The sequence below is a fragment of the Camelina sativa genome, chromosome 20, assembly GCF_030686135.1.
Source record: "Camelina sativa cultivar CO46 ecotype springtype chromosome 20, ASM3068613v1".
Lineage (NCBI taxonomy): Eukaryota > Viridiplantae > Streptophyta > Magnoliopsida > Brassicales > Brassicaceae > Camelina > Camelina sativa.
In genome coordinates, this window is record NC_141899.1 from 30620648 (window position 1) to 30641608 (window position 20961).

At 38.5% G+C, this 20961-nt stretch overlaps 2 protein-coding genes and 1 non-coding gene across 3 annotated transcripts in view; all 3 read right to left on the reverse strand.

Annotated features, from left to right (window-relative positions):
- Nucleotides 1-735, reverse strand: part of LOC104772790 (uncharacterized) — a 1020-nt gene extending 285 nt beyond the window's left edge. The window contains exons 1-2 of the mRNA XM_087504041.1: nt 573-735; nt 73-497 (exon numbers count right to left, since the gene is read on the reverse strand). Of these exons, the coding sequence (XP_087360167.1) occupies nt 73-497; nt 573-735 (588 nt within the window). The remainder of the gene's footprint in view (nt 1-72; nt 498-572) is intronic.
- Nucleotides 736-8849: 8114 nt separating this feature from the next.
- LOC147919658 (small nucleolar RNA R71) lies at nt 8850-8956 on the reverse strand. The gene has a single exon (XR_015594268.1). It is a non-coding gene; the product is annotated as a small nucleolar RNA R71 (small nucleolar RNA).
- Nucleotides 8957-17806: 8850 nt separating this feature from the next.
- LOC104771614 (berberine bridge enzyme-like 28) lies at nt 17807-19829 on the reverse strand. The gene has a single exon (XM_010496167.3). The coding sequence runs from the start codon at nt 19576-19578 to the stop codon at nt 17962-17964; it is 1617 nt and encodes a 538-aa protein (XP_010494469.1). The 5' UTR covers nt 19579-19829; the 3' UTR covers nt 17807-17961.
- Nucleotides 19830-20961: the final 1132 nt, after the last annotated feature.

Consider the following 20961-nt stretch of genomic DNA (forward strand, 5'->3'; position numbering starts at 1 on the left):
CAGTGCCTTATCCTTTTTTTTTTTTTTTTTTTTTTTTTTTTTTTTTTTTTTCTGTTTTGGTTTTTTCTTGACAGGAGACTCATTTACACCTGGCTTCCTCTTCTTGTCTATGTTAGTTAGCTTGTTTCTCCCAGGTTGTGGTGGCTCAGGTGGAACATAAACATTGTCACCTAAAGTCGAAGGCCAGTGACGAGCACCCCTTTGTGGACTAATGCCATCTGTGTAGTTAAGCCTCCACATAGCAGTTCGAAACCACTGACACACATAGTCATCATCACTTAACGTCCTCTTCAGAATCACTCCATACACATGCTCACATGGAATCCCACAGATTTGATATTTTTTGCAGGTAAAGGTCATATTTTGCAAACACACTCTGTGTTTGTCTCCATCCATTGTGACTATAAAGCACCCATTAGTAGAAGGATACACCTGACATTCCGAAGCTTTCTCATGCTCTTTATCAAGAATCTTTGCCACACATGGAGTACATAAACCTGAAACATCAAAAACCAAGAACATTGCATTACATATGTAGAAAATTGCATTAAATTTTGAATAAAATTAATTACCTTTTTGAAAATGAGAGAGAGCTGAACGTTTGGCAATCCAAACCATAGACAGTCTTCTAACTGTCTCCAACATTGCCACAAACGGTTTCTCCCTTGCTTTGTCGATGGTCTTGTTGAAAGATTCTGTGAAGTTGTTGTTAACATCTTCGCAATAACTTCCCATCTTATAGAAGGCACGACACCAACTCTTTGGTTTCGACTTCATAATATCATCATACACACCAGTGTCATAAGCGTGTATGCGTTCCAATCTCTCCCCGAACTGTTTTGCAATATAGATCTAAGCCATATGCCAGAGGAGTGGCTTCATTTGCTTCTTGGAAGGATGATTCTTCTTCAAGTTCACATAGATGTGTCTAACACACATTCTATGCTCTATTTGTGGTAACTCCAACTCCACAGCTTTTATCAACCCCTAATTAAGAACCAAAAACCAAACATATTAAAAACGAGAACATTCACATTTATCAACCAATATAATAAATTAGTTAGATACATACCTTTTGTCGATCAGACACTAAAATGTAACCATCTCCCTCGTTTAACTCCAGGCCAGTCTTCAATCTCTTCACAAACCATAACCAGTTTTCTTTGTTCTCAACTTGAACAACACACCAGGCTATTGGATAGATGCCATTGTCTGCATCTCTGCCTAATGCAGCAAGCAATTGTCCCTTGATCTTTGACTTTAAGAAGGCGCCATGAACTCCTATTATTGGCCGGCAAGTCTATTTCCAAGTTCTTCTAAGGGCATCAAAGCAAATGATATATCATGGGTTTTAGGTGTTTTTGGCCATGATATAATTCTTATCTGTAGAGTCTTTTTGGTGTTTTTAGAGTCCGTGAGAGTCTTTACAGGATTTATAGGATTTAGCATGGATAAGAGCATAATGAAGCTAAATAGGAGGATTTGGAGCACATTCAAGCATTGAGGCTGAGTTGGGAAGTTGGAAGACGAGTTCAGAGTTATGCATCGGTCGATGCAGATGATAGTGTCGATCGATGCAGTGACCACAAGACGAATTGGAATTTTTCCCACAAGTTTTGAAGATTTACAAAACCGCCCCAAAGTTTTCCATATTTGCATCATTAGTCCCTGGACGTGTTTTATCAATATAAATAGGTTTTCTAGGTCATTATTTAGACCAAAGCTTTATTTTTCCCTGCAACGTTTTAGAGAGAAACCCTGAGAGATTTTTAGAGAGCTTTTGGAAAGAAGAATGAAAACTCCTTCAGAGAAGATTCATAACTCATTTTCTTCTTCTTTTAATCTCTTAATGCTATCTATTTTATTCATGATTTATGTTCTTACAATTATGTCTGAGTAGATCTGCTTGTTAGGTTTAGGGTTTCTCATTAGGGATTTTATGGATTGTTAGATTGATTGTTTGGATTCATTATCTTCTATGATATTCATCTTTGGTTGTTCTTAATACTAGATCTTTGATTAGTCATCTGGATTTAGATCTTAGGATAATTGATTGATATGAGAATATAATAGATTTTCCTGATAAAACCTTTGATGAGCAAAATTACTTATTGCAAAAATATTTGAATTACTTATTTTGTGAACTTATCTAAACTTGATTTTATTGCTGATTTTTAACCTAAAATTTTACAAAGAGATTTGAATTTTCTGGTTTTAAATCTAGATAATATTTGCAGTGAGAACTGACTTATTTTACAATTGTGTTTATAGTTCAAGAACAGTGATTAATTATTGAATCATGCTTGCTTAATTAATTGATCTGATTTTCCATGATTTCCTAAGAATTTCTCTAGGCCTAGCGTTTCATCCATCTGAATTTACATCTCTTTTATGTTCTGTTTAATCTTGCAATTTAATTACAATATTTTGGTTTAGCATAATTAAAAGATTATTAATCTATTGTGTGAATCTGGAGTCTTTGTGGATTCGATCCCTAAGTACTACAATTGATCTCTTAATTTGAGAGAGTAGCTCTAGGTAAATTTGAGCATATCAAATTTTGGCGTCGTTGCCGGGGACACTTTTGATTCACCATTAGATTAAAGTCTTTGATTTTGTCGAAATTTTTATTTTTTTCTGTTTTACTCACACGATTTTGTTTCTTTTCTCTTGTGTGTTTCAAGTATATGCCTAAGCCCAACACTAGGAAAAATCAAACAGGTCCTACCTTGAATCTTACAAACCAAGAGTTAGGAAAACTAGAGCGTGACAACAAGAAAGCAGCCAAATCAGCAAAGGTGGTCAACACAATCATGTTAAGACCAGATGAGGCTGGAGTTTTGAGGGATCAAGAGGGTCCTGTGTGCAACGAACAAGGCCAGAAACTTGATGCTGAAAGACGAGTGATTCAGGAAGAACTCCCTGTGGTTGAGGAAGATGCACGTGGCGTCGACCGACACAATGATGGCATCGATCAACGCAACCAAGAAGGCATCGACTAACGCAACATTGGCGTCGATCGACGCAATGCCGGAGCCGGTGCAGATGGAGCTGATTTGGATGGTAACAACCAGTAGAACCTTCAGGCTAGAGGGGACAACAATGGAGAGCTTGTTAAGCCTTTTGCGGACTTCAACAGACCAGACTTGTTCTATGAGAATCGATCCGCAATTGTCCCTCCTTCATTCCCAAGGAATGATTTTGAGTTGAAGCCTGCCTACTTTGCTCTTGTTGGACAAAGACCATTCCAAAATCTGCCACATGAGAAGCCTCTAGACCATATTGAGCACTTTGAGGATATAGTCAAAAGCATCAAGGCTAATGGAGTCACAGAGGACTATCTCTACTACAAGCTTTTCCCCTACTCTCTTGCTGGGGAAGCATCTCATTGGCTGGCAACTGAAACCAGGATCTCTGAAGACCTGGAATGACATCAAGGTGGCTTTCCTCAACTACTTCTATGATGATGCAATGTCAGATGAACTGAGGATTAATCTTTCAACCTTTAGACAAGGACCAGCTGAATCTTACAAAGCTGCTTGGGTGAGATTCAAAGCATATCAAAAGGACTGTCCGCGTAATGGGTTCTCAGAGGTGCAGTTGATTAGTATCTTTTTCAGTGGTATTGACTGGAGATATCAGATGGCTTTGGATACTGCTAGTGATGGGAACTTCAAGGCAAGGTATCCGAATGAAGCTGAACAATTGATTGAAAGGCTAGCCTCAAGAAATAGAACTAAGAATGCAGACCTAGAGCGGAAAAGAGCACATGAAGGGCATGATTCAAATCAGTTTGCTACAGTGAATTCTAAGTTGGATATAGTGCACAATCTTCTTGTGGGAAAGAAGTCTGTCCATATTGGTGAAGATGTTGAGACTTTTGAGCCAAAGCCAGAGATTACAGAAGAAGATGTCAACTATGTGTATGGAGCTGGGTATCAAAGTCAGAGATTTAGTCAGAAGAATTCCTTCACAGGAAATCCAAACAACAACTTCACCAGGAACTATGGTTCTTCTTCTTACCAACCCCTCCCTCCACCCAATTCAGAGAGCAAGATGGAATCAATGCTTGGAAAGATTTTGGAAGGTCAACAGTAGACTTCAATGGGAAGGTTGATTCTGTATACACTGAGCTGACTGGGAAGTTTGATGCATTAAACACTCATGTTAAGAAGCTAGAGAATCAAGTGATTCAGACTGCTAGGTCTGTTAAAAGACAAGAGGAATTTCTATCTTGAAGAATATAGTCAAACCCCAAGCATTCTTGTAATGCAATTTTGGTGAAGGTAGGAGACGATGTTACGATAGTGGAGCTAGAATCGACCGACACACAGCAGCATCGATCGATGCAATCACCACCAAGCGTCGATCGATACTCCATCAGTGTCGATCGACACTCCCCACAAACAGCTTTGGTTTCTGATCGAGTTCCACCATCTGATTCAAAAAAATCCTATAAGCCTAAGTTCCTTTTTCCTAAGTCTAGGAGATCAAAGCAGGCGCTTGAGGAAGCTAGATGCAAGGCTATGATAGACAAGGTAATGATTGAGATACCTTTGATTGATGCAGTCAAGTTTTCTCTTGGGATTAAGCGATATGTCAAGAGAATGGTTACTAATGGTTTGAGCCCTGAGCAAGGAGTTTTGCTAACCAAGGACATTGGTGCAATTCTATTGAACCAGCCCCCACAAAGGAAGAAAGAGAGGAAAGAGAAAGTGGTTGTATCTGAGGAAGTGAGTTCAGTGATTCAGATTTCAGAGTAGGATTGCAGAGAAGTTACCAGATTCTGGAAGTTTTGTGTTAGATTGCTCTATCTCCACAGGAAGGTTTCCTGACTCTCTTTGTGATCTCGGCTCTAGTATCAACTTGATGCCACATTCTGTTGATGTAAGACTTGGGATGACAGCTTTCAAGCCAACTAAGATCTCTCTTATCTTAGCTGATCGATCTAGAAGGATTCTTGAAGGTGTCTTAGGGGATATTCCAATCAAGATTGGAGATTGCATGATTCCCACTGACTTTGTGGTGTTGAAGTATGACAAAGAGCCTAGTGATCCTCTCATCTTAGGACGCTCTTTCTTGGCTACAGCTGGTGCCATCATAGATGTGATGAAGAGACACATAGCTCTGAATGTAGATGATTTGGTTATGAAATTTATGATGGACAAGCTGAGAAGGGCTTCCACTACTAATGGTCAGACATTTTCTGTGGAAATTGCTTCTGATGATGATCAGCTTCTTGGAGACGTTACTGTTGGGTATGTCAAAGAGTTGGAGCCTGTTGAGGAAGTTATTAAGCAAGCTTTTAAGCTTGAAGGTTGGAGTGGAGATCATCTAATCAGTACTAGAGATCATGATGAGGTCCTGATCCATGAAAAGCCGCTGGTAGATGACGTTTTTGTATTGGAAACATGGATCTCAGAGGTTAGTTGCAGAATCGTTGAAGAAACACGAGTTGCAGGCTCAACATCGATCGATGCAGCTGTAGCATCGATCAACAAACCTCCACGAGAACGTCAAGACTTGTCTAAAACCGAAGATTCTCGAGTTGATTCCTTAGCTGGAAGTCCTAGACCACTTGTAAAGCTGAAATCTCACCATTCCACAGTCAAGAACCCACAGGTAAGGCCAAGGTATGCATCTTCTTCACCCAAACCTTCTCCATTCATCAATAAGAATTTCAAAGGTACAAACACCGTTTTGCAGTTAACCAAGCTACGGGATTATCGTAGAGTGCATGTTTCTTCTGTTGATGATTTTGTAGGACATAAAAGAAAGCCACCCATACCTCAGTCTCACCCTGGTCATGATACTCACATCCTTGGACGATCTCATGTACCTAATGCCTACGCACCCCCTTGGATGAAGAGAACATTCTCTCGGAAGCATTCATTGCCATGTTCCAATCCACCGGATGCCTGAGATCCGACACAGTCAAGCTAATGACTGAAAACAAGCACTTAGTGGGAGGCAACCCACTGGTAGGTTTTTCTTTTCCTCTTTCGTTTGATTTATTTTTATTTTTATTTTATTTTATTTTATTCGCCAGTCTCTTACTTGATAATACTGGGGACAACTGTTGTTTAAGTCTGTGGGAGGCAGTTACTAACTACATTTTTATTTTTGACAGTCAGAAAAAAAAATTGTTTTATTGAGTCAAAATTTTTGTTGGGAACTATGATTTATTTTTTAGTGTACTGCCTTGGTTGATTAATGCTGCAGATTGAGTCCAAACTCCGACTAATGAAAAATCCAAAGGCTGACCAGTGAACCAGAGACATCCAAAAATTTCCAAAAGAATCTACAAAAGCCTGAGGTAATTTATGCGCTTTTCTTTTTACCTAATCAAGGAGATTGATGTTCATAGGGCTTGACTCCTTGTTCATACCTGACAATTAAGATTTCAGAAAAGAAAAAAATTTGGTACTACTCTCCCTTAGTTTAAAAGATTTTTCCTGGGAGCGTTGTTTATAAAAAAATAAGAGAATAAAAGATGTGATGATTTTGATCAGTTTAGAGGGATAGGTAAATTACATGTGACCCCATTATTTTACTCTTGAGTCAAATGATCACACAAAGCTTGGAAGCGAGGGGTAGGTGATGTTCATATATTTTACCCTGTCTTTCTTTAGTTTATTCACATCTTTTGCATCTTTTGCTATCCATTTTGACCATTATTGCATAGTTTTAGCACTAATCATGCATTAGAGTATAGTTGCAATGCATTTGCATCTTTTCATGCATAAACAGGTGATTTTGGAGGTTAAGGAGCATGGAAGCAAAGCGGAGGAGAAGTGAAGCAAATAAGAGGAGAAAGCAAGAGAGTTAAGGCTGAAGAAACAAGGTCTGAAGTCCAACTCGACCGCCCACTCGACCAGACACTCGACCGTGTGCAGAGAGGGACTCGACCGAGTAGAAGATACATGAGAGGAGCCAACTCGACCGGTCACTCGACCGACCACCGGGTCGAGTTGGCTGAGCCGTCTAGCTATTTTGTCTTTTAGCATTTTTAGGGCTTCCACTACTTTTTCTATTTAAAGGCCTTGTACCCTGCAGCCACCAAGAGTCCAGCTTTTTAGATAGTCAAAAACCTAGTTTTTATCCTTTTGGGAATTATTCCTTTTGCACTTTTATTTTTCTTAGATCTTGTACCTTCTTTTGAAGGAAAACATAAGATTCTTGGATTTTGTTGGTTTCATAACTTTCAAGATATTAAGAATTCGTGTTTAATTCCTTCTTCAATATTGTAGATATTTGCTTTTTCTTTCATTTGATGCAAGTTTCAGTATTTTCTGGGTTTATGAGTTTGATGTTCATCATGTGTTCTTGTGAGTAGTTGCTTAGGATCTTGAGGATGGGTTAGGCTGGCTTGTGTTTGAGGTTTGTTTGATTTGGTCAAGCTTGATTGTAGTAGATATCTTCTAGGCTAGATGTTCTTAATGCTGATCCTATAACTGAGAGGGTAGGGTTTGATTTCAAGCATCTTAGCATCACACCAATGTTTAAGGAGCATAGATAAGGCTAGATCTAGAGTTTACCATTAGGCTTGCTAAGAGATTAGAGGTCTTGTTTGGTATTTGACATATTGCTTAATGCCTGCTTGTGTAGATTCTTTACTTTGTGAGAACAAGTCTAGAGATGCATAGGTTTGATTGTTTCTTGCCATGAGAGTGGATTAAACATGTCTTAGAAATATATGTCTAGAGATTAGCTCAAGTTGTTTGAGATTTGTTGACCAAGTTAGATGACCTCAATCATTAGTTCAGCCCATGAATCCCTCCTCAAGGCCTTCCTTGTTTATTGATTTCCTAGTCTTGATCTTGCTGCTTGCTTGTTGTTTGATTCGCTTTCATATTGCTCTGTTTTTCGCGTTTGTCTAGCTCGACCCTGCACTCGATCTACACTCGATCGAGTGCTTGCTCGAGTTCATCACCAGAAGTTTTGTTTATGCTTTGTAGTTGTCCTGTCTTACTTCCTGTCTCATTCTAGTTGCATTTCAGTAGCATTCACTTAGTATCCTGTTCTTTACTTGCCTTGCATTAGTTCAATACTTGCATTACTATAGTTTCTATTTCTGTTCTAGCTTCATAATTGTCATAATCATTCTGTTCCATTTACATTTAGCATCTAGTTCTAGTAGCTTTTATATTCTGCACTTTATATTCATCAATAGGATTGTCAGTGATAAACATCCTTTGCATTTGGCTTGACTTAGACATATATGCACATCCTGATTGCTTGCAAACTCTCAGATTGGATTGACACCTCTTGTACTACAATTGCATAAGAGGAATTGAAACACTCTGCCATCCATTCATTCATATCTCACCATTCCATACATTCATCATATCACACCCACAAACATATGTGTTTCAATTTGGCGCTGTTGCCGGGGAACAAGAACATCAACAACAACAAGAAGAGTAGTACAAGAACAGCAAGAAGATCAAGTGTTAATGGAGCAACAAGATCAAGTTCCAAGACCAAGGAACATTGGTGCTGGAGATGCACCCAACACCCACAACCAGAGAGCTGGTATTGTGCCTCCCACAGTAGCAAACAACAATTATAAGATCAAAAGTGGACTAATCTCCAAGATTCAAGCCAACAAATTTCATGGGTTGCCAATGGAGGATCCCCTAGACCACCTTGATGAATTTGATAGAATATGTGATCTCACAAAGATTAATGGAGTAAGTGAGGATGGATTCAAGTTAAGGCTATTCCCCTTCTCACTTGGAGACAAGGCTCACCTTTGGGAGAAGACTCTTCCTAATGGAGCAATAACCATATGGGATGCTTGCAAGAAGGCTTTCTTGGCAAAGTTCTTCTCCAATGCAAGGACTGCTAGATTGAGGAATGAAATTTCTGGGTTTGCTCAAAGAAACAATGAGAGCTTTTGTGAAGATTGGGAGAGGTTTAAAGGATTTCAGACTCAGTGTCCTCACCATGGCTTCAGCAATGAGTCCCTCCTAAGTACATTGTATAGAGGAGTGCTTCCCAAAATCAGAATGCTTCTTGATACAGCTTCAAATGCCAACTTCCTCAACAAGAATGTGGAAAAAGGATGAGAATTAGTTGAGAATCTTGCTCAATCTGATGGGAATTATAGTGAGGACTATGACAGAACCATAAGGTCCACCCCCACTGACAAAGAGGACAAGTACAAGAAGGATTTGAAGATGGTCAATGAGAAGCTTGATAAAATCCTCCTTAGCCAACAAAAGTCTATTCACTTCATTGGTGAAGAAGAGGTTCCAGTTCAAGAGGGGGAGAGGGAATTTGCTGAGCTCTATTATATGCAAAACCAGGGTGGATTCAAAGGCTACAACCAAGGAGGAGGGTTCAAGAACAACAACCTCTGCTATAGACGCACCAATGTAGCAAATCCCCAAGATCAAGTCTATCCACCTCAACAACCTCAACAGCAACAAAACTATGTCCCCAAACAACATCAACAAGTGTTCCAGCCCCAATTGTGTCCCCCACCAGGGTTTCAGACTAACCAAGGCCAGGAACAAGACTTAAGAGCAATGATGCAACAGTTGTTGATTGGGCAAACACAAGGAAAGATTGAGGAGGCTAAACAGTTTGCTGAGTTGAATCAAAGGCTCACATCCCAGTATAATGACCTTAACATGAAGTTTGAAGGTCTCAACTCTAGAGTGAAGTTTATGGAGAGCAACATTGCCTCAACTTCAGCTCCTAAGCCCAACCAACTCCCTGGAAAAGCTGTTCAAAATCCAAGGGAGTTCACTGCAAAAGCCATTCATATCTCTGATGAAGAAGTCACTGAGGACAGTGATGTTCAAGATGGGGAGGATTGGTCATTTCTTGAAGTTCAGAGTGAAGTTTGTGAGAAGAAATCTGAATCCGACATTGCACTCGACCATGAGCTCGAGCCAGCACTCGACCGAGTGCATGATTGAGTGGTCGATCGAGCTGAAGGATGAGAAGTTGTTAAGCCTGCTAATTACATTTCTCCTGCTTACAAACTGCCTCTACCATTCCCAGGACGTTTCAAAGCGCAGAAGCTTAAGGAATTAAGGAAAATTATTGAGAAAAAGAAATGTTGGCAAAGCAACAAGAGGATGAGAAGGCTTTGAAAGAAGAAGTTGTGATTGAGAAACAAGAGGAAGTGATGGTCATACAAGAGATCATCATTGCTTATCAAGAAGAAGAGAGAGGACCTGCCTTGGAACAGTATGAACCATATCCTCTCTATAGGGATTTTTTGCTTGATTTGTCAAAGAAGAAGGCTCAAGCTCAAGATGAGAAGGATCTTGAAGACCTTGGAGGAGTTATCATCCCAATTAAGCTTAAGGATCCAGGTCCATTCTATCTACCTTGCACACTCAGCTATCTTCACTACAACCAGTGCCTATGTGACTTGGAAGCATCTATTAGTGTGATGCCCTATTCTATAGCTCAAAAGCTTGGGCACACTGACTTCAAGTCCACCAACCTTCATGTATGCCTAGCTGATGGGTCAAATAGAGATGTGGTTGGCAAGTTGGAGAACATTCCAGTGAAGATAGCGAGAGCAAGGGTTCACACTGATTTTGTGGCTCTAGAGATGGACAAGGAGCCTGAAGATCCTATCATTCTTGGGAGGCACTGTTGGAGCAGTTATTGATGTCTAGGAAGGTCTTGTGACTTTGAACATTGCTGAGGGTATAGCTATGAAGTTCAACATCTATAACCCAACCAACCTTCCTACCATTGATGATCAGCTTTTTACTATCAAGGACAAAGGTGGTCAAGAAGGTTTAAGTGGTGAGGCAACTCCAAAGGCTAAGCCCTCTCTTCAAGAAGATTCTGTGGAAAAGCTTAAGAGTTTAGTTCAAGAGTTAACTGGTATGGTTAAGGATCTCCAAGTCAAGCTAAACAAGAGGTCTTTGAGGAAAGCAAGACCAAGGCTCAAAATCAAGAAGAAATATGGTTTGTGTGTTAAGGGTGAGGTGATCAAGGATCAACTTCACAGTGATCAAGAGGTTCCAGGGAGGATTTCATCACCTCCTTGGTATCTAGACCAAGTCTAAGAAGGTAACCAAAGTCAAGCTTAGTGACTCTAAACAAGCTCACTAGGGAGGAAGTCCCTAAGGTATCCTTTGTCAATATGCTTTATTTTCTTAGTAGTTTTGATGTGTTTTCTTTTATGTTTGTATTCAATCGATAAGATTAGAGAGGAACCAGATCATTAAAAGCCTTTGAGGATTGAACAGATTATCATGGAAAGGTGGAAGATATCAGCTAGTAGGCAACAATAGATTTAATAATCTTTTAATTATGCTAAACCAAAATATTGTAATTAAATTGCAAGATTAAACAGAAAATAAAAGAGATGTAAATTCAGATGGATGAAACGCTAGGCCTAGGAAAATTCTCATGAAATCATGGTAAATCAGATCAATTAATTAAGCAAGCAAGATTCAATAATTAAGCACCGTTCTTGAACTCTAAACATAATTGTAAAATAAATCAGTTCTCAATGCAAATATTATCTAAATTTAAAACCAGAAAATCCAAATCTCTTTGTAAAATTTTAGGTTAAAAATCAGCAATAAAATCAAGTTTAGATAAGTTCACAAAATCACTAATTCAAATATCTTTGCAAGAAGTAATTTGGCTCATCAAAGGTTTTTTCAGGAAAATCTATTATATTCTCATATCAATCAATAATCCTAAGATCTAAATCCAGATGACTAATCAAAGATCTAGCATTAAGAACAACCAAAGATGAAGATCACAAAAGATAATGAATCCAAATAATCAATCAATCTAGCAATCCATAAAATCCCTAATGAGAAATCCTAAACCTAACAAGCAGATCTACTCAGACATAATTGTAAGAACACAAATCATGAATAAAATAGATAGCATTAAGAGATTAAAAGAAGAAGAAAATGAGTTCTGAATCTTCTCTGAAAGAGTTTTGATTCTTCTCTCCAAAAGCTCTCTAAAAATCTTTGAGGGTTTCTCTCTAAAAAGTTGCAGGGAAAAATAAAGCTTTGGTCTAAACAATGACCTAGAAAACCTATTTATATTAATAAAACACTTACAGGGACTAATGATGCAAATATAGAGAACTTTGGGGTAGTTTTGTAAATCTTCAAAACTTGTGGGAAAACTTCCATCGATCGACACTATCATTTGCATTAACCGATGCATAGCTCTGAACTCGTCTCCCAACTTCACAACTCAGCCTCAATGCTTTAATGTGCTCCAAATCCTTCTATCTAACTCCATTATGCTCCTATCCATGCTAAATCCTATAAAACCTGTAAAGACTCTCAACGACTCTAAAAACACCAAAAAGACTCTATAGATAAGACTTATATCATGGCCAAAAACACCTAAAACCCATGATATATCAATTCCCCCAAACTTAGCTTTTGCTTGCCCTCAAGCAAATCAAGAACTTAATCTGTAGAAAAGGTTTGAAAATGCGGAAACTCCTTTTCTTTTTAAAGTATTGCCATGATCATTCAAACCATAATCCATATGCTTAGCAGATAAATCCAAATCGAACCACCAAGTACTTCTCTGTTGGCATTTGTATCATCCCAAATTTCACAACATCCTCTATTAAGTCTTCATCGATGGAACTCATCAATTCGATCAATGTCAAGAACCTTCTAGACTTATTCCCGTACAATACCATAACAAGCAAAACAATATCTTTAACACATGTGGTACTCTTTCTCTCCCCCAGACTTATCTTATTTAATCTTCCTTTGAGCTTTTGTTTATTTGTTTTTTTTTTCTTATTATTATTTTTTTTATCAAAGGTGTAGGCGATTAATGGGGTCATCGGTAATTTACCTACAGCAAATAATCAAGACATAAGAAGATAGGTGAGGTTTGAAAGTGGGATCTCAGCTCCTAAAGCTTGCAAATAGACCATCTAGAATCAATGTCCAAGTTACTAGTACTATGATGCAAGTTGAATGAGCTGTACTTAAAGATTTTAGACAAGCATATCACAATCTTTACTGATTTGAGCCTTAGATGTTCACATGCATTCAAATCAACCATTTCCCTTAACATTCATTAATCAAGAACATGAATCAATTCTATGCAATGCTTAAACTCATTTGGCTTGGAGATTGAGACAATGGTGGTCTCTCATAAAAAAAAAATATGGATTGAGCTTTAGAAGAATGCTAAAGGTAAGAACACTTAGACACATACAAGAACAAAACCTTGTCTACCCAAAGGCACCCAAAGTATTCATCCTACAATCTAAACCCAAATGATCCTAGTGCTACCCTTTAACTTCTTCTCTTCTCTTTCACCCTTTTCTCTTTTAGTTCTCAAGTCTTAGGAGAGGTTTCTTATTTGATATTTCTAGTGGGATGGGGGATTCTTACTTAATTGCTATGGTTCTCTTTTCTTCTTATTCTCAAGACATACAAGCATTTTGCTAGACTTTTCTTTTCTTTCTTTTCTTTCCTTTAACTAGAACCATCTTCAAAAAAAAAATTTCACTTCCCATCCTTTCACTAGACTTTGCTTAAACACATTCTCCTCTTAAAGACTCTACCCTTTTTCTTTCTCTTTTTCCTCTTTTCTTTTCATAACAGCCAAGTCCCAAACCCAACAAGTGAACCACCTAGTCCTATCTAGTTTGAAAAATGCAAACTAGAACTACACAAGGCTTTACTCTTGTCAGTTCAAACCTAACATTTTCTACCAAGCTCAATCCCAAAAATAGGCCTCACATACACAAGAATAAACATGGCTTGAAAGAAGGGTTGGTTAAGAGGTAGGGAAACTGATTTAATGGTTTAATCAGCTACTTGGATCAACAAGAGTGGTAAAAAGGAGAAAGATGATCCAAATATGTATATAGTATCCATGAGTTTAAAGCAATGCACACATTGATAATTGAAAGTCAATATTAGGTTCTTATTAGTAGGAAATGGCATTCAAATCACAACATGGTTCAATTTAGACCAAATGCAATGCAGGAAATCAAGGCTTGGTTCAATCTTATGCTTCTAACTACTCAACTAGCATCAAAGTACTATTAACTTGGGCATTGATCCTAGTCTAGTGAATTAAGCAAGCTAACAAGGCAAAACTCATCATAGATCCCTAATGCAAATATTTAACAGTCCTACATGAAACATGCTAAACAAGATCCTAATATGTAATGCAAACTACATGAACACTCTTTTCTTATAAAGATTTTTGCAAAAAAATTTCAAATTTTTAGGGTTTTTCTATGCCTTAGATGCTATGCAAATGCTAACATGATGATGCTAAAAATTTGAAATAAGAAGATAAAACACAATATCAAATGCTATCTCAAACCCTCCCCCAAACTTAAATCACACAGTCCTCTGTGTTAAAGAAATTTGATTGAGGATTCAAGATCAAAAACAAAACACAATATCAAATGCAATGGTATTTACAAGTGAAGGTGATAGTGGTACCTTAAGGATTGGAGAAGAAACTGTCTACATCCTCTTGCAAGCTGTCAAAAGTGTAGTTGGGGTCTTGTTGGTGACTTGGAGATGGAGATTAGGGCAGCTCGACGATGGCGATCGACCGGGACTCGGTCGAGTACGTGCTCGAGTGGGGGGGTCGAGCTGGACTGCAGATTCCAAAATTCTGTCCTTGCTGCTGGTAGAACTGGTGCAAGAGTGCTGGATCCATGAAGTACTAGGGTGGGATGGGAGGGTAACCTGGATATCCTGGATAAGCAGCTGGAGGTGGGAAGCCATAAGGTGATCTGGGCTGGAACTCAGCCGAGTGCATTTGGGGTGCTCGGTCGAGTGGGTGCTCGAGTGACCCGGTTGAGTGCCTTGAAAATTGTTGTTCTCAGCTACTTGAACTCCTCTTCCTCTGATTTGGCTCGTACATTGAAGATCTAGCTGGTTCCACAGGGTTTGCAACTCTTGAAAGTGCTTTAGTTGAGCTACTCCTCTTCAAAGGACTAGATGGTGTTGGTGAAAAATTTCCAGTCTTCAACTCAGCCATTTCCTTCTTTAAGCCCTTGATGGACTTAGTCATGTTGCCCACCTTCTTCTTCAGCTTTTCATAATTCTTCCCATGCCACGTATTCCACTTTTGCAAAAGTGTCAACCTCTTGCTATTCTCCCTCACTCCTCTACTATCCCTTGGGTTGGGCTCATAATCCTCAAAGTAAAACTGCTCCTCCCCATCAGCCATTTGCACATCTCCAGCTCCATCAACTCTAGGTTGAACTATCCCATCAAACAAGAACTCATCAGCTGGCTAAAAGTCGATGTTGGCTCCTTCTTGAATGGTGGTTAGCTCTTGGTTAGGCAAGATCAACTGTTTTTTCCCAACTGTTAGAAGCTCAAAGTTGAAAATGTGATTTCCTTGATGCATCTCCTTGGCTAATATGAGAGTAAAGGTGAGGTAGCTTGAGTCAATCCATCTTGGTGAGACCTTTTCTCCTCTAAGTGGGACCTTGGCAGCTTGTAGAATTGGAGTGATGATGCCTCTAATGGTTAGTGCTCCCCTTGAACATTTGTTTTGCAACTTGCCCACCCAACTTCTCAAATATATCATGTGGTCAATGAGCACCATTGCAAGGTCAGTCTCCACAGTGCTCCCAAGAATGATGGTTCGATCTCTTGCCTTGAGGATGATTCCATTGAGAGCCATATCAATCATCTTCAACTCACCCTCATTGAGATTTTCAGTTTCCTTCCTAGCAAAGAAGGTGTTTGCTAAGGCCTTGTGGAAGTACCTTAGGACTGGGCTTCTTATCTTTGAACTTTTGGTCTTGGAGGATGAATAGGTGATGTTGTCTCCAATGGTTTCCCAAATGGAATAGAGCTCTTCTCTAGGTATCATCAAGCTCCTTTTACTCCCAACTTCAAAACCAAACACATTTGCTATCTTCTTCATTGGAAGCTCATACTTCTTCCCCTTGATTGTGAAGGTAATGTGACCAGCTCCAAACTCAGCATCCTTCCTTGCATATGTGTGCAGCTTGACTGTGGCAAGAAACTCACAACTCTCTTCTTTGTAGCCCTCCATGCAAAGCCCCATGAACTTGGTTAAGTTGCTCTTCTCAAAAAGATACTCCACATCTTCATCAATTGCTAGCTTCTCCATGGTTTCCTTGTGTGGATATCTAGTCCCCACGAACTCCATTCTCATGAATGCTTCATAAAGTTGCCTCTTTGTCAAGCCACAAGATTCTGCTTCTCCATCATCCTCTCCTTCTTCTTCTTCACTTTCTTCCTCACTCTCACTCTCAATCTCCTCTTGTTCAACCTCAACTGCTGGCCTCTTCCCTTTTGCCTTGTTTCTCCTCATGAACTCCATAAAAGTTGGCTCCCTTTCTTCTTCACTTTCAGTTCTCTCAGGATCTTCCTCAACTGACTGGTTCCTTGAACATGACATCTGACTCGACCGGCCACTCGGACCACCACTCGGTCGAGTGCTTGATCGAGTGGGGCGTCGAGTGGTTCTTCCAGCTTCTCCTCTTGATTCAAGGTGAGCATCACGACGTTCCATGGAGCTTGCAGCCGCTTGTTGAGACTTCCTAGTAATCTTTGAAGACATTTTCGAACAGAACTGAAGAGAATAGACTCAAAGCTTAAGGTTAATAGGTTAGTGACCCAAAAACTTAAAAGAGCTAAGCTTGAGCAAATGATGAACTTTGGGAGAGATTTTAAAACTTGATTCTAGTTGTTTTGAGCAAATGAGAGAGTGTGAGAGGTATAGGATCGTGTAAGCTCTATTTAAAGAAGCTAAGGGGACAAGAAGACAAGGGTGGAGCGTCCATACCATTCAAATTTGAAATGAGAATCTTTGACCTGCTTTTTGCTGCCACTCGACCCCACACTCGACCAGCACGTGGTCGAGCTCCCTTGACCCAAGTTTGAAAATTCAATTTTTTCTTCTTTTTCTTCCCTCCACTCGATCATTCTAGAGAAATAAGAGTCGAATGGGCCTTACTTCTTTGCCAACTCGGTCGAGTACCTCTCATGGGCTGGTCGAGTGGGCTTGCGAATCTCCTTCTCCAAGTCCAACCAAAAACAATTGCAACTACAACAAGTCTGGTATGTTGCAACTCAAAATCAAAATTGATTAGGAACCCGATTTCGGTTGAGGAGTTATGTTTTCTAATCGGGTTCTAATCGGTTTGAAATCAGGTTTCCTTTGGTTTGTAGACTTTGTCACTCGATTTAACAAATAGTAAACCAATTAAACCTATCACAATGGTGAAATAGATGATAGCTTCTATCCTATGAAGATACAAAACTTAAATTACAATGTCGGGTGTATATAGGTTGAGAATAATTTCAGGAAAGCCATCTGGAACGAAGGTAAAGTTTGGGTTCTATCTGGTATAATATCAGGGAAAATATGTGTTTTCCGAAAAGAAAACAAATACTAAACTGCTTTGACCGATTATTACCGGTTTTGAACTCTTAACCAGTTTAATCGATTTAATTCACCGATTTCCTACAATCGAGGCCCACCTTATCCAATTTTTTGAACCATGTGGATATATTAATGTGTCCTGAACATGGGACCAGAAAACTTATCAAATTATTAATGACTCGGTATTGTGAGTTTCAGTATGTTTAAACTTTAAAACCTAAGGCCGACTTTCGTCCCTGCTCGACGGGTGGGTCTTGAAGTCGTAACCAAAACTTTGTTGACTTTTTGGGTAGATATTTAAGAGTTTATATAGAAATAAATTGTATTGTTGTGGAAGAGTAAGTTTAATCATCCTGTATTAAAAAATAGTACTACAAGTTTTCTTTAATAAAAGTGAAGAACTTACACTTGCTTGCTCTTGAAGAAACTGTTTTTAGTTAAACATTTAAACCATGAAATCTTTATTCCGAGACACACTTTATATCACAAACACACAGAGAAATCTTGAATACTTGGAGCATCATCAAGTATTCAATAAAAAAAACAGATGATTTCACAGTTAAAAGACTAGCTCATAGGCTATTTTCAGATATCGTCAACGGACTTGAGTAGAGGAATGCTCTGTTCATTGCAGAAGAAACCTGTTGGATCAACACTAGTTTTCACCCTCACCAACCTCTCGAAATTGTTCTTGAAGTACTTCACTCCCCAACTCTTTCCTTCATCGTACTTTGTCTTATCTTTTCCAAGATACATCCCCAAATCCATATCCAAGAAATTGACATAAGCTCCTCTTGGAGATTTCGAGACATAAGGAGTCATAAGATCGTAAACACCCTGAACCCATTGGAGATACTTCTTTGTATCGGCCTTGTTCTTGTCTTCCTCTTCTCTCCAGAAAGCCAAATACTGAATCTCATAGAGATTCCCTTCTCGATGTGGGAATGGCGTTTCGTACTCTGCGATCTCACTCATTCTCCCACCAAATGGAGTTAGTATGAGCTTTGCAAGACGAGCCTCAGGCGCCTCCATTCGCTTCCATAGCTCTTGAACTGCAGCCTCGGGTATTGGTTCTTGAACGAAATCGTCTTTTCCCTTGAAAGAGAGAGATGTACGCTTCCTATTCGCAAGAACACCAAGTGATTCTCCTTCAGCGAAATCAGCAAACCAGAGTACAGACTCAATCCAACTCATCTCTTTGCAATCTTCAATCTCAAGAGTTAACTCCGGAAACTTTTCTCCCATCAAGGCCACAAGATCGTTCACGGAACCAAGATAAAGTCCAGTGAACAACGCATGCACCATGTTCTCGTTCGATCTCTCCATTGTTACACTGATAAAAAGATCATCAGTAACCTTATCCGCAACGTACTGCCACTTGTTGATGACCTTAACAGCTTCTTTCTTCGATGTTTTCTTGACTTTAAATACGGTTACAGTGGAAGGAACCTCGACTAACTGAATCTTCCATGACAGTACAACGCCAAAGCTTGATCCCCCGCCTCCACGAATCGCCCAGAAGTAGTCCTCTCCCATTGCTTGTCGGTCAAGTATCCTCCCACTCGCGTCAACAACAAGTGCATCGATTATGTTATCAGCTGCCAAACCGTATTTTCTAAGCAACGTACCGTAACCTCCTCCGCTAAACTGTCCTCCGACGCCAACGGTTGGGTGAATACTGGCTGGGAAAGCAAGAGATTTGGCGGTTTTCCCAATCTCAAAGTACAACTCGCCAGTGGTTGCTCCGGTTTGGACCCAACCAGTCCGGTTATGGACGTCAAGTGATATAGACCGAAGTTTTCTCAAATCGATGATAACAAATGGTTTGTCGTACGCGACGTAAGATAGACCTTCCCAGGCGTGACCAGCGCTGCGGATCCTTACATGGATACCGTGCAGCCGTGCGCATCTGATCACGGCTTGAACGTCACTTGCTTGAACCGGAGTTATGATTGAGACCGGTTTAGGTGTTTCGGGAACCGAGAATCTAGGGTTTTGTATGGAAGAATCTAAGATGGAGAAAAAGGAAGAGTCTTTAGAGGTGTGTATGACTTTGGATCCGACGGTGTTGTCGTTCATGCGGTGAGAAAGACACCTAAGGAAGTCTTCGTGGTTAGTGGTATGAGCTGAAACTAGTGGAGGCAGAGGAGAAAGAGACACTAGAAAGAGTAAGAGAGAGAGCAAAAAGCTTGACAATTCCATTTTTAAGATAGGTGATGGTGGAGAGTGAGTGTAGAGATGGGAGTGATTTTATAGGAAAAAAAGAGTAGAGGGAAGCCCTATCTTTTAGGACCCTATAGAATTTTGACGTCGAAAAGCAAAACCCAAATTATAAATTTGATTAATCGTCATTTAAAGTGAGTAGATTGAAATAGTTTTTTTCATCTTTCTAAATACGAAAAACTCAGAAAAAAATGTAAAGAAAGGTTTATGAAAACTATCGGTGGCGGATCTAGAACACTTTTTAGTATGGGGCACACGTCACACTATAACAAAAAAAAAAAAAAAAATTATATAAACATAAAAGTAAGTTTTGTAATAATTTTAAAACTGTAAATGAAAGAAATATATTTTTCATCACTATTTCATTTTTTATTTTATTAAATGTTTTTCTCTCAGAAAAAAAGACTATTATTTAAAAACTGTTAATTATAGGTTACATTAAAAATTAGTATATGAACAAATTATCTATTAAATGATAAAATAATATGATTTATAAGTTTTATGAATAACAAATCATTTTGTAAAACTAAAGAAAATTAATTCATCTAACCAGAGAATTTTCACATTATAAATTAATCACAAAAATAGTTGCTTATTATAAATATGTTTGATGTATTTAGAACTAGGAAAAAAACTAAAAAAGTTGCGATAATTAAAGTTTTAGTTGAGGGAGAAAAAAAACTAGATCAATTATGCTCTAATTCGCAGACTTTTGTTAACAAAGTTATATGGGTAATACTCCCTCCGTTTTATATTACTTGTCGTTTAAGGTTGTTTCACACAGATTAAGAAAACCATTAAATTTTCTGTTTTATCCCTTTTTAATATATTTTCTAATTTTTTTATTGGTCAAAACATTAATAAAGTTGGATAGAATTGAAATTTTTACCAAACATTTGCATTGGAAATCTAAAACGACAAGTATTGGGAAACAAAAATTTATCTCTAGAATGACAAGTAATAAAAAACGGAGGGATTATATATCAATTATTTTGAACTGAAATAATTTTCTTTACATTTTAATAGAACTGATTGGGTTAAGGCACGATAACCGTTAGAGACGATAAATGTTAGTTTCAATGTTTGTTACCATCATCAAACGCAGTGTTTGGGGATGATTGTGGTTGTTAGCGTTTAAAAACAATCATAAAAATGTTAAATATTGCTTCAGTTTGTTTGAAATTACTTGATTTCAAAGTTTTTTTCTTCTGTAAGCAGTTAGTAATTTCATTTTTTATATATAATAATTAGAAAGAAGATATAAAATTATTGCGTTTCCTTTTTCGTATCTAATAACCAATTTAAAAAAAAAAAAATCTGTAATAATAATTAAAAAGAGAATAATATTATTTTTATGTTTTA

What these genes read in the sequence shown, in the direction of transcription:
- LOC104771614 (XM_010496167.3), bottom strand. Translation starts at nt 19,578, where the DNA reads ATGGAATTGTCAAGCTTTTTGCTCTCTCTCTTACTCTTTCTAGTGTCT.